The sequence below is a fragment of the Helobdella robusta genome (genome assembly GCF_000326865.2).
Source record: "Helobdella robusta unplaced genomic scaffold HELROscaffold_52, whole genome shotgun sequence".
NCBI classification, from domain to species: domain Eukaryota; kingdom Metazoa; phylum Annelida; class Clitellata; order Rhynchobdellida; family Glossiphoniidae; genus Helobdella; species Helobdella robusta.
In genome coordinates this window covers 1,022,308-1,036,080 of record NW_008705269.1, presented here as the reverse complement: position 1 = coordinate 1,036,080, position 13,773 = coordinate 1,022,308, and the positions used below count along the sequence as shown (strand labels likewise).

The following is a 13,773-nucleotide window of genomic DNA, read 5'->3' as shown; positions in this document are numbered from 1 at the left end:
TTTGACAGTTCGACAACCAGGTCTGCCACAAGGAGTCTATGTTGGGCGACACATGATTCGCCAGGTATAACTTTGACGTTTTTGAATAGCCTTCGGTGTTGTTGCTTGACAGCGAAGAAATCAATTTGCGTGGCTGATGGTCCACTTTTGTATGTTATGAGATGTTCCAACCTCTTTCTAAAATATGTATTCAGTAAACAAAACCCGTGACTTTCAGCAAACTCAAGGATGCGGTTGCCATCTTCATTCCGTTTTCCATAGCCAAAACCGCCATGTACGTTGTCAAAACCATCTGTTTTCTCTTCAACGTGGCCATTGAGATCGCCTCCAATCAGGATTGTTTCAGATTTTGGTATTGTTGAGATGGTGTCAGAGAATGCAGTCCAGAAGTCATTTTTCATCTCTTCTGATTCGCCTGTCTGTGGTGTGTATGCAGAAAAAATAATCAATGTTTGCTTTTCTATGCGAAGCTTGATCCACATGAGACATGAATTAATCCTTTTAATATCCTGTACTTCTTGGGCTAGCGGTTCTCTGACAAAAATTCCAACACCATTTTTGGCCGTCTTTTGACCATTTCAGAATAGTTTATATTTTGCTTTGTCTGAGTTGACATGACAGACACCATTCGATTTCCACCGGGTTTCCTGAAGGCAGCAGATGTCAATCCTTCTACGCTCGAGCCTTTCTGCGATTTCCATGCTGCGGCCAGTCAGTGATCCAACACACATTTGGAAACGAAAAGAAACTTTAAATTAATTTTCCTTTTTACACTGTGGCTTTTACAAGACTTTTGTGTCTAACTTGGTCCCGTTATTCGTTTTTGTAAATTGTGATTGCGGATTTTTAATAAATAAAATAGATCAAATCAATAACAGCTGACCAAAAAATTATTTTTTTAATTTATTGAGTCTGTTTCATCTTCGTCATCATTATCGTCATCATCATTATTATCATCAATATTATTATTCTTCTTTACATAATTGTCAACAACATTCTTAAAATTATCGTAATTTCCATAATCATAATCATCTCTATAATCATCATCATCTTCTCTATCATTATCATTGCCATCATTACTTTCGTCACAAACATCATCATCATAATTATCACCATCATCATCAGCGTCATAACCATCATAATCATCACCATCACCCTACTTTTGTATCTTACAAGTCTGTTCGATGGGCCTGCCGATATCTTTAACATTATTACCACCACCATCAACTTCGTGGCTACTAATATTATTACCATTAGTATTTGTATTATTAATATTAGTAGTAGTATTTGGAGTAGCACCAAACAATGATGACGAAAAAAATGATGCCTGCTGTGCTGATGATGATGATGTCGATGATGACGACGACGACGATGATGATGTCGTTGGCGATGCTGATGATGACGTTGTCGATGGATGGATGGAAAAGTATTCCTCCTCTGTCACGTGACACGGATTGCGACAGATTGACGACGTGATTGTAGATGATGAAGAGGAAGAGGACTGCCGTGAGTGGGTGGGTATGTGAATGTTAATGTGCCATGATGTTGTTGTTGTTGATGTTGATGTGATGGTGTGGTGATGTTGATGTTGTTGATGTGACGGTGTTGTTATTATTGTTCTGTAGTAGTTTTTAACTAAAAAATAAACCAATGAACCAACAAAAACCAGCCAGCCAACAAACCAGTCAGCCAACTAGCCAACAAACAAACCAACCAGCCAACAAATCAGCCAGCCAACAAACCAGCCAGCCAGCCAGCCAACCAACCTTCGCCGTATTATCTGCCTCAGCAACGCCCAGAAAAGTTTCGAATGGAGTTCTGTTGCTGTCCTGCTTCTTCATCTTCCTCTTGTCCTCATCTGACATGTGCTCCGTGCGAGTCTTCGTCACAAACTGCACGTTGGATGCACTGAAAACCTAGATAGAAGGAATGAATGAGTGAATTGGTTGGTGAATGAATGAATGAATGAATGAATGAATGAATGAATGAATGAATGAATGAATTAGATAAATAAATGAATGTGCAATTGAATTAGTGAACGAGTGAGTGAATAAATGAATGAGTGAATGAGTGAAGGTGGATGAGTCAGCCAGTACATACATGAATGAATAAATAAATGAATGAATTGAGCCAGACTGACAAACCCACCAAAAAAAACCAAATGAATGAATGAATAAATAAATGAATAAATAAATGAATGAATAAATGAATGAATGAATGAATGAATGAAAATTAAACAAAGTTGAAAAACTTAAAAAATGAAATATTTCAAATAAGAAGTGGAAAATCCATAAAAGGCAAGCTTAGAAGACCTTGCAAGTGAAGTTGTCAACGATGTCCGTCCTGTCATTCCTCCACCCCCACACTCCTGATTTTGTACTGTGTGACGTCATTACCATCATCATCATCATCTTTTTCTTCGTCATCATTTATGTTAATATCATTTCGTTAAACAGATTTCCGTGACCATGGAGACGATCATGACCATTTTGGTTTTCTGCATTATCCCTACCATCATCCCGAACACAGCCATCATCATCATCATCACCGTCTATCATCACCATCATCAACAACAACAACAACAACGATCACTCAACAAACCAAGCAAGCAACGAACCGTTCGAATGATATCTTATCGACATCAACGTAAGAAGTGACGATGGGTGAAGTCAGCCTGGCAGCCACCGCACTGCCGGACGGCGACAAGTAAGAGATGGTGGGCTGTGGCTTGGAGGGGTCCAAGGTCTCGCTGTATATCTGGCAGTTGTCGTTGTCGACCTCAAGTAGTGTCGCTACGTTGGAACCTGTGGTTTGTGGTGGTTGCTGTTGTTAGTATTTGTTGGTGGTGCATGTGAGTTAGTTCAAGTGGTAGGTGGGTGATTGCGTTTCAAGGTGCTGCTATGCGTTGTTGCCTGCCTGGGGTTTGGATGTTTGTGAGCATGTTGAAGACTGCCACAACCTCAGGAACCTCGCCACAACCACACGTACCTCGCCACAACCACACGAACCTCACCCCAACCACACGAACCTCGCCACAACCACACGAACCTCGCGTGTACGATGGTGTTGTGGCTTGCATGTTCAAGTGCCTAACAGAATATACACGCAGGTCGTGTGCAGTGGTTGTTATAACATTTGCATGCCTCTTAATTTATAAAAAAAAAACTTAGCAAGTAGGTAAGGATTGGATTTAGAAGTGCAGCAGTCAAAGTAAATCACTATCATCGTTGTTAAGTTATTAAAGCTTATATTTTTATTATCAAGTCCATAAAAGCAGATCTTTCTAATAGTTAAATCCTCTCAGTCATAAAATCACGCAACACAACTCCGCATTCAGATGACGAGCAATCACAACACTCCAGATATTCAAAAATTTTAATGTTCAATGACGTCACGCCAATCCAATAACTCAAAGTTTTAATGCACTCAGACAATCACACCTTCAATCTCAAAATAAAAATTCTCTCAACCAACCACAAGTCTAACAAACCAAATTCAAAATTTTCTCCACCAATCACAGTATTTAAATTTTTTAAGCCAATCACAGTAGATCAACATTCAAATTCAAATAATACCAAGCAATCACAGGCGACCAACCATTCAATTTGAATATATAGCTCCTCCTCCCTCGCTCCCATGTGAAGTTATCAAAACCGAGTAGAGTTGTATCGATCCTAACATTTGAGCCTGTTTATAATAAAATTTAACTATAACTAGTAAAATAATAATAAATGAATAAATTAACAATACATAAACAAACACATTAGCACACACAAACATATTAAAAACGCTGATGATAATGATGATGTTAATGATGATAAATACCCACCACACACATAAACATAAGCCCATATTTAAAACAAAAGAAAAAAAAATTATCCATCATTATCAATGAATCAAATAAAAAAATTAATAAATTAAAAATTAATAAATTAATTAACTTAATTTAATTAATCTCATAATTAAAAATTTCATCGACCAACCAGACTTCCAGACTTTGTAATTATCACTCGGACATATCTTTGAAACGAACGGCACTGCAAACATACAATCAAATATATTTACAATCAACAAACAACAACAACACACGTTTAGACGACATTTTCCCCGAGATCGGGTATTGCCGTTTGGCTACCTATGATGAAACTTCTGTCATCATAAGTAATTTATTTGGCTAATTTTTACGCAGGACGCCCTTCCTTACGCAACCACAGTTATAAGCGGTGGGCCTAGCCTTTGATGATCCAACATCACTCACAAGGCAGTGAGGGTCAGTCATAACCAGGACAAATATATTTACAATCAATAATAATAATAATTATAATACTGCTACGGCTGCTACTACAACTGCTTCAACTACAACTGCCACTGCTTCAACTACAGCTGCTACTACAACTGCTTCGACTACAACTGCCACTGCTTCGACTACAGCTGCTACTACAACTGCAACTGATACTACTTTAAATGCGATTGCTACTGCTACTGCTAATACTACCACTGATGACAATAACAACAAATGAACCTCGCAATAGATGAACCGACCAAAAATATGACCTAATGAACAAGCTTCCTAACAAGTTATATATATATAAGCGCATCAACGATACAGCAAGGAAATTTCCCAAGAAAGGAATCATGGATTTTTGAAAAAAATAAATTGATAACGCATTAATTAATATTAACACAAAATTTACGTCAGATTTTATGTGAGGTAGATGGAGATATTACACAAAGATATTTAGAAAATTTTCTCAATGTTGGCTATAACTAGAAGCCTTCCTCAACTGCACTTCTGAAGTTAAACATTATATAAATAATACAACACAATATAAATAAACACAAATTATATAAATCTGTTGAATTGATCACTTGATCACACCCATACTCACACCAGCTGGTGAATTCCCATTTCATTTCAACGTAGAAATCTGGAGACTGGCATGAAATAAGATAAAATAGATAAGAAAAATCATCATCGGCATCATCCTTAGGATTATCATTATCATAATAATTACAAGAAACAATCATCATCAAAAAAGAAAAAAAAAACATCATCACCAGCCGGCACCTCAGCAAGTTGTTGCAGGAGTTTATGCACCCCATGCACCCTCTCCATGTGCCTCTGATAATCTCGGTACTGCAAACATAACTGCACCATTTCCGGGTCGCCCGTACCTACTGCCTCCTGAACCACTGATCAGGCATTTTTGTTTGAATAGTTTTAACACACACACACACACACACACACATATATATATATATATATGTACATCTGGCCTATGGCGGGTAATGGTTTACCCATAATATATATATATATATATATATATATATATATATATATATATATATATATATATATATATACACAATATATGGTCTATTACCAACATAAATATATATATATATATATATATATATATATATACAATATATATATATTTACAATATTCTATAAATTCTACCGAATGTTTGGCGTTAATATGTTTGTAGTTCGTTTTTTCGATTTTTCTCACTAAAGGTTTTTGTTGAACATTTAGTTTATTAAAATTCAAAATAAACTTATTTTCCGAATTCATCCTGCAAATAAGGCCATATTTCGATTCCGAATGAATCATCATCGGTGCAAGCTGATTTTATTTAGTGAGAAAAATCGAAAAAACATACATACATACTCACATACTCATAAATAGCTTTTGTATGAATTTATTAACTATTTTAATTATCATCCTGTATTCATAGGCAGCAATATATTCATTTATTATCTTTTTTAAAACATTTTCATTATTATTATTTACAATTATTCTTTTATATTTTGCTATTGTTTTATGGAAAGTATTCAGATAAGAGCAAAGTTTGAGCTCATTACTTTTCAGTGGAGTGAATATATATGGTATGTATATGTTTATGTATGTATGTATGTATATGTAAGTATGCATACTTAAAAGTAAGTATGTATGTGCATGTATACATACATCATATATAAATAATGGTAGACAATCTACCTGTCCAGTTCTGGGCATTTTCAGCCAGCGCACTGGCCCCTCCTTCTTCGAGAAGGACAGTGGCACTTTCAAGGTGGTCCAATGCAATGGCAAGATGCAGAGGTGTTCTCCCCCGTAAGTCCCTCTCTTCGATATCGTAGGTTCCCTAATTTTAATGTTGGTGATGTTTTTTAAAAATGTTTACATAACATTTTTATTTATTAATTTTATCTTAGTTAATTCTTTTATTAAATAAAACTTTTTTCATTATTTACTATCTGATTAATTTTTAAGTTTTCTATCTCTCAATCTTAATTAATAATCTAACTAATAATAATCTATTTTATATTTTATTCATTGATTAATTACAAAATTGATTGAGTGATAACTAGCCTTTAACTTAAAAAAGTAAATAAACTAATTAAATAATAATTATTAAAAATAATAATTAAATAAATTAATTTTAATAGATAATTCATTTTCATTTATTCATTTGCATTTCTGAGGGACTTCTCTTATAAAACCTTACAACATTCATTCTTTTCTTAGTCATTCATTCATTTGAAAAAATTGCTTAATTGAAATTTTAATGTGCTTCCGAAATTTGGATTCACATTTTCAACTTTTAAAATATAATTTATAAATTTAATTATCAAATAACAAAAAATTTAAAAATTTTTAAAATTTAAAAAATCAAATAAGAAATTTAATAAAAACTAAATTAAAATTCACTACCTTATTCTCATTTAAATATTTCCTCAACTCCGTGACATTATTGTTAAATACTAATCTATGAATGGTAAAGTTAGATGGCACTAAGTTGGGGATTTTATTATTATTGCCACTTTTACAATTGTTGTTTATAAACAGTTCGGACTCCATTTTGAATTTATTTTTAATTTTCACCTTTTGGTGAATGTTATCAGGGCTGGCTGGGTGGTTTGGTCACTCTGGTATTTTTCAAAATTTGTATTACTTAAATGTATTGTAATGTGTATTTCGTTGTGTTTGTATACTATAGATGTATGCTGTGCTGGATTTTCTGTTATAAATTGTATATTTTGTACTTTTGTATTGTTATACTATATTTGTATTGAATACAACATTTTCACAGAATGTGCATGCTTGTAATTTACGTTATCAATCAATCAATCAATCAATCAATCAATCAATCAATCAATCGATCAATCAATCAATCGATCGATCGATCGATCGATCGATCGATCAATCAATCAATCAATCAATCAATCAATCAATCAATCAATCAATCAATCAATCAATCAATCAATCAATCAATCAATCAATCAATCAATCAATCAAGCAAGCAAGCAATCAATCAATCAATCAATCAAGCAAGCAAGCAAGCAATCAAGCAAGCAAGCAATCAAGCAAGCAAGCAAGCAATCAAGCAAGCAAGCAATCAATCAATCAATCAATCAATCAATAAGTTTATAAAGCGCCATTTCAGCGATGCTCAACAGCGCTCCTCAATGAATTTTGCAAACAGATGGGTCTTGAGATCCACTCTGAACTTCGTAAGTGATGGAGAAGTAGTCAGAGAAAGAGGTAGAGAGTTCCAGAGAAAAGGACCAGAAAAATCATGTTGTTTTGGTTGGTCGGGTCTTTATTGTATTTGCGTATTAACTTCATTTCAGAGTATGCTATATTTATTTGTTTTGTTGTATCTTTATTTGTATATTTTATTGTGTTAGATATGGTATCACATTTGTTGTTGTTGTATTGTGCGTACTGTATCATCTGTTGTGTATGTTTTGTATCATGTCTTCTATTACCGTCGTCACAATCGACATCATTATCATCATCATTATTGCCATCACCAACATCATCATCAACATCAGCTCTCTAATTTTTGAAACCGGTCCAATTATAACTCATAGGAAACGCAGGCTTATTTGCCATATGTAAAAATCAATGAGTGATAATAAGTACATACACACATACATATATACATACATACATACATACATGCATACATACATACATGCATACATACATACATACATACACAAATAAAAATCTATAGCGCATATTTGCTCCACCATTCTGTTACCAAAAAAAATAATGCAATGTTTGTTGTAGTCTAGTGCTTGCATGGTGATGAGATGAGCGGAAGAAAATGAAAAAGAATGCAATTCAATTAATTAATTATGATCGATAATCACGAAAGATTTTGTTTGAATAATAACAATAATAATAATAATTGTTATTATTATTATTGTTATTATCTATAATAGTTTAAACTATAAAAATCACCTGAATTCCGATAATTAATCTAATTACAACGGCAACCTCGTTAATTGTATTTAAATAAAACTTATTAATAATATTTTTATAAAAAACAACACGAATAATAAAAATAATATTCCTAATAACATCAATAATAATAACGATGTAATTACGTTACTTTACTACAGGGAATACTAATAATAATACAGAATAATGTAGAATATTTCATAAGATATACAAAGTGGATCGACATTAACTCAATTGGTTATCAGTATATGTTATATATGTATGGTATTTACAATGTTTAGGATAGCTCAGTTATTACTCCACCAGTTAGTGTTATTGCTCACAATCTCAGTACTGCCAGCCACCAGCAATACATCCAACAACACCGATTCAAATACAAACGAGGACGGCTACTATTACTACTATTACTACTATTCCCTGGCTGGAGATGTGCCGAATTCCAAAAACTTTTGTCGTTCAAATAAATGCGGTTGTTACGTCAGAGTGACGTCACGTAAGTACGTCATCTGTGATAATTTTGGTTGGTTGAAATCGCTACCGAGTTCTCTCAACCTACCGGATTACGCAGATGTTTTTACAGTCGGTGTGAATTCGGCTCTCGATGTTGTGGATATCGGTATATTCGTCAATTCGTCCATCACCAATTTATTTTTACAAAATTTACAGATTAAAAATTTAACGTTTAACAGTAGTAACGCAAAAATAGTTAATGATAAGCTTCGAAATGTATATTTAGATGGAAATAAAATAAAAAGTATTCGATTCGATTCATTTCGGAATGCATACAACATCGAATACATCGGACTATCAAATAATTTGATTGAGAATATCGACTCATTGGCATTTGCCGAGCTTGCGAACTTGCGATTTTTGTATCTGCAAAACAATCGCATAAGATCGATCTCAAATGAAACGGTTAATAAAAATATATACTTAATATCGCTATCTTTAAATGGTAATCTAATATCAAACATAGAACCAAACTCATTTTATTCACAACAGTACTTGACTCGACTAGATTTAAGCAATAATCTTCTTACCCGAATACCGACCGATTTGTTCATCAATCTAAATTACTTACAGTACCTCAGTTTAGCTGGTAACAAGCTATCCGATCGACTTGAAAATACATTTTTAGGGCTGAATTCTTTGAAGCAATTAGACTTATCAAAAAATTTGTTACAATCTATTGAAAAAAACGTTTTTAATGGGTTGAACATGCTCGATACTTTGATTCTATCTGGTAATCGATTGGCTGGCATCGGTACGAGTTCATTTGAGAATCTTATAAGCCTCAAGTATTTGGATATTTCTGAAAATAATTTAGATCATTTTTCCAGTTCAACATCATCCTCTTCATCGTCTTCTTTTACATCCTCCTCCTGGGGACTTGGTGCTTCTTTAGAATTTTTGATTCTAAGCAAAAATCGGATGTCCCAAATGACTGACAAATTTTTATCACTCATATCGCCATGCTTCAATCTCAACCATCTCGACCTTGGCCACAACCGAATTAAATCGGGCACAGAGTTTTCAAAAAATGTGGCTCAGCTCTTATCAACAAACAGCCGGTTAGAATACTTGGATCTATCTAACAATCGCATAACTACCATAGACAGAAAAACTTTTTCACAGGGTGTCAATTTAAAAACCTTTCGACTGGACAACAACCGAATAGCAAATATCGATCCACACTCATTCGAAGATCTACAGTTAATAGAATCCATCTATTTAAACAACAACAAACTGACAACAATATCAAATCAAACCTTCCACAATTTACTAAATTTATTATATGTGGATCTTAGTGATAACATGATTAACTTTACAGATACAAACGCCTTTGATAGAGTGGATAAACTAACCATGATTAAACTGAATAACAATCGATTCGTCCATATATCAAGTTTCGGTCGGTTAATCGGTCTGCAGAGTTTAGACTTGAGAGATAACAGTATCGGTTCTGTGCAAAGTGAAGTCTTTTATAATATGAGCAACTTGAAAGTTCTAGATCTTTCGAGAAATAATGACAATTTAAATAATGATAAAAATACGTTTTTGTCACGGAACTCTTTCGCATACTTAACTGTTCTTAAATCATTAAATCTTCAGTATAATAACATTACCGAATTAACCGGTGCATTCGGTTCGACCGACTTAAACCAGCTAGAATTGTTAAATTTGAGTTACAACGATATCCGACAACTAGATAATAGTACATTCCTTCTTGCCATCAACATCATAACGCTTGATATTTCTCACAATCGGATCTCCAGAATCGAGACAGGAACGTTTGCTCGGTTACAAAAACTGTCGGTTCTCAACTTGGCCGATAATTTGTTGAATGCTTTTGAAGTGGTGTGCTGTTTAAAAGATCAAATTGGTTTTTTGAGTTTAAACACATTATTGATAGCTAACAACAACGACAACAGCAGCAGCAACAGCAATAGCAGCAACAACATTGCAGGTAGTTGTACAGTAACAGAAGCATTGAATACTCTGTCTAAAATCGAAAACATTGATCTAGTTAATACAATTTTTTTACAAATAATAAATAACTGTGCTACTAATTATTGCTATAATAATAGCAAGAATAACAATAGTTTAACAACTTCTGAGCCAAAATCGTTAAAGATGAGTTTTTCAAAAGAAGTTTACGTTCCCGGGTTGTTTGTTGACCATTTCTCGGCATTGGAAAATGTTGAAATTTTGATTGACAACAACCACAACACTGCTATCACCAGCACCAAAAACAATAACAACAACAATACTAACAACCCTAACAACATTACTACCAACAACAAATACAACAATACTAGCAACATCAATGACAATAGCAACAACATTAATTTAATTCAATTCCTTAATCACTTAACTAAGTTGAAGGCAGTATCCGCAACATCTTCAACATCATTATCATCGTCGTCATCATCATCCACAACAACAACATCATCATTGTCGTCATCATCGCCATTGTCATCATCATTACAATCATCAATTATTGATGAAACATTTTTACAAATGTCTAAAGCTTCACTTACCAAGCTAAGCATTAACCGATTCGGGCAATCGAATATTTTCGGTCTACTCACCAATTTCGACATTTTACAGGAATTAAATTTGGCCGATAACAAGTTAACAACATTAGTATCGTACAGTAATTATAGTAGCAGTAATAATAATAATACTACTACTACTACTAATAATAATAATAATAATAATAACAGCGCCATCTATAATTATAGTACCGGTCAAAACTTTTTTGTTATGTACAAATCGTTAACTCGCTTGAACTTATCTCAAAATTTGCTCGAGTCCAACAATATATCGGTATTATCGTCAATCACATCTCTAAAATCGTTAGATCTGACTTATAACAAGATAACCGTTATACCGACGGATTTTTTTTCAAATCTTTTCAATTTAGAATATTTAAATTTGGGGGGTAATTTAATAAAAACTCTCGACCAATCAACACTCAGAAACTTTCCTACGTCATCAATGACGTCACTGATTTTAGCAAGAAATGACATTGGGGGCGAGTTATTGGCTGAAACATTCGACGAGTTGTACAATTTGCGCGAATTCGATTTATCCGATAACAAGATCCGGAAAATAAAGTTTCCCGCCACAATGCCATCCCTGAAATATCTATATATCAACAGAAATAGGATTGAATATTTGACGGATAGTCCGATATTCGGATCAAAGTTGGATTCGGTTCTATTAATCGATATATCGAATAACATCATTAAAAGTGTATCAAAGGAATTCAGCAATAATAGCAATGATAATAACAGCAACAACACAATGAAACAACAACAAACAACAAACAACAATGAAATTTTAAAACTACAAACCATCACATCACAAAAGTCAACGATGAACCTTTCAAACAACTTGCTGACGTCACTGGGAAATGGTTACAAAATAGGGATGGGCACGATTGATTGCCTGGACCTGAGTGGAAACCGTATTAATTACGTATCCGTCGGTAATTGCGATATGCAAGTTCGGTATTTGAATTTGTCGTTTAACTCGATAGAATCCTTGAGTATATTTAAGATAGAGAATAAAACCGTAGAAAAATCTATTTCATCATCATCGTCGTCTTCCTCCTTCTCCTCCTCATCATCATCAAATCTACAAGTTGAAATACTGAATCTAAACGACAACGAACTAACCGATATACCGACAGAAACCGTAACATCGCTGCAGCCGATCTTACCCTCGCTGCAACAACTTCTAATTAACAACAACAAATTTTGTTGCAGTTGCCAATTACCGACGTTAATATCGAGATGGGCTGATGTTATCGATATCGGTATAAATACCGACGGTTTTCGCTGCTATGTTGATGATGTTTATCATTACCTCGCTACGAGTGACGTCATCAGTAACATCAATAACAATAACGGTAATAATTATAATAACATTAATAATAATAACATTTGTGTGAGTAAGAATGCTACCATCACCGACAACAACAACAACCTAGTGGCAACAACAGTAGAGAAATATTCGCAAAGATTTGACTGTGATAACTACGGGACAGAAATTATAAGAAGAAGAACAACAACTATAACATCAACTAGATCAACAATGAAAACATCAACAACTAAAACATCAACAACTAAAACATTAACATCAACAACAACAACCACAACGGCGTTTAATGCAACAACTACATTGAATCAACAAAATGATAAAAGCATCACGCCAACAACACAACCAGCGAATAACAACACCAACACAACATCCAACAACAACAATGTGTACAACATTCTCAGCAACAGCAATGACAACAATTTGGTCCTGTACATTTGTATAGGGCTGATTGCTGTTGTTTTGCTCTTGTTAGTTGTTATTATTTTTGTTGTGGTGTTCAAAAAAAGAGAAAAAAATAAAGTGTCGGACAGCAGTGTCCAATTAAATGAAATTGTTGAAACCAGTAGCAACAACAACCACAACAGCCACAACAACAACAGCCACCACCACAACATCAACAACAATATAATCGATCCCTATTACAAACATTTCAACAACAACAATAATACAAAAAAAAATAATAATAATAATAAGATCTCAAGATGTGTAGCCTACGTGAAATATAAAGATCAGAGTTTGTTTCCACACGGTTGAAATAAGAATCATAAAAATAATAAGAAGATAAAAAATAATGATAATAATAATAATAATAATAATAATAATAATAATAATAATCGTTGTTATTCGATGCGACTAAATACCTCGCCCACCTCATCACGATCGCCGTTCTTAACATGAAAACTGTAATTTCATTGTAAGAAAATCATAATTTTATTGTTTAATACATGAATAATTATGAATAAATAAATATAAATATATATATATATATATATATATATATAGATATGTATATATATATATATATATATATATATATATATATAGGCTGGAAAGAGACCACAATTGATGCAATATTTGATAAAGTCTACCGAATTTTTAGTTCTAGAAAGTTTACGGTTGAGTTTTCCAA

At 33.5% G+C, this 13,773-nt stretch overlaps 2 protein-coding genes across 2 annotated transcripts in view; one reads left to right on the top strand and one right to left on the bottom strand.

Annotated features, from left to right (window-relative positions):
• Nucleotides 1-6,857, bottom strand: part of HELRODRAFT_193502 (hypothetical protein) — a gene marked incomplete at its 3' end in the record, with an annotated part of 15,736 nt that extends 8,879 nt beyond the window's left edge. The window contains exons 1-10 of the mRNA XM_009028006.1: nt 6,717-6,857; nt 6,003-6,147; nt 5,069-5,193; nt 4,890-4,935; nt 3,984-4,037; nt 3,598-3,687; nt 2,618-2,804; nt 2,313-2,379; nt 1,794-1,916; nt 1,161-1,501 (exon numbers count right to left, since the gene is read on the bottom strand). Coding sequence (XP_009026254.1) covers nt 1,161-1,501; nt 1,794-1,916; nt 2,313-2,379; nt 2,618-2,804; nt 3,598-3,687; nt 3,984-4,037; nt 4,890-4,935; nt 5,069-5,158 — 998 coding nt within the window. The remainder of the gene's footprint in view (nt 1-1,160; nt 1,502-1,793; nt 1,917-2,312; nt 2,380-2,617; nt 2,805-3,597; nt 3,688-3,983; nt 4,038-4,889; nt 4,936-5,068; nt 5,194-6,002; nt 6,148-6,716) is intronic.
• Nucleotides 6,858-8,528: 1,671 nt separating this feature from the next.
• HELRODRAFT_86512 (hypothetical protein) lies at nt 8,529-12,548 on the top strand (the record flags this gene model as incomplete). The annotated part of the gene is made up of 3 exons (XM_009027930.1): nt 8,529-9,553; nt 9,824-10,613; nt 12,474-12,548. Coding segments are annotated over 3 exons (1,890 nt in total), but the record flags the coding sequence as incomplete, so codon positions are not given.
• Between the last annotated feature and the right edge of the window lie 1,225 nt (nt 12,549-13,773).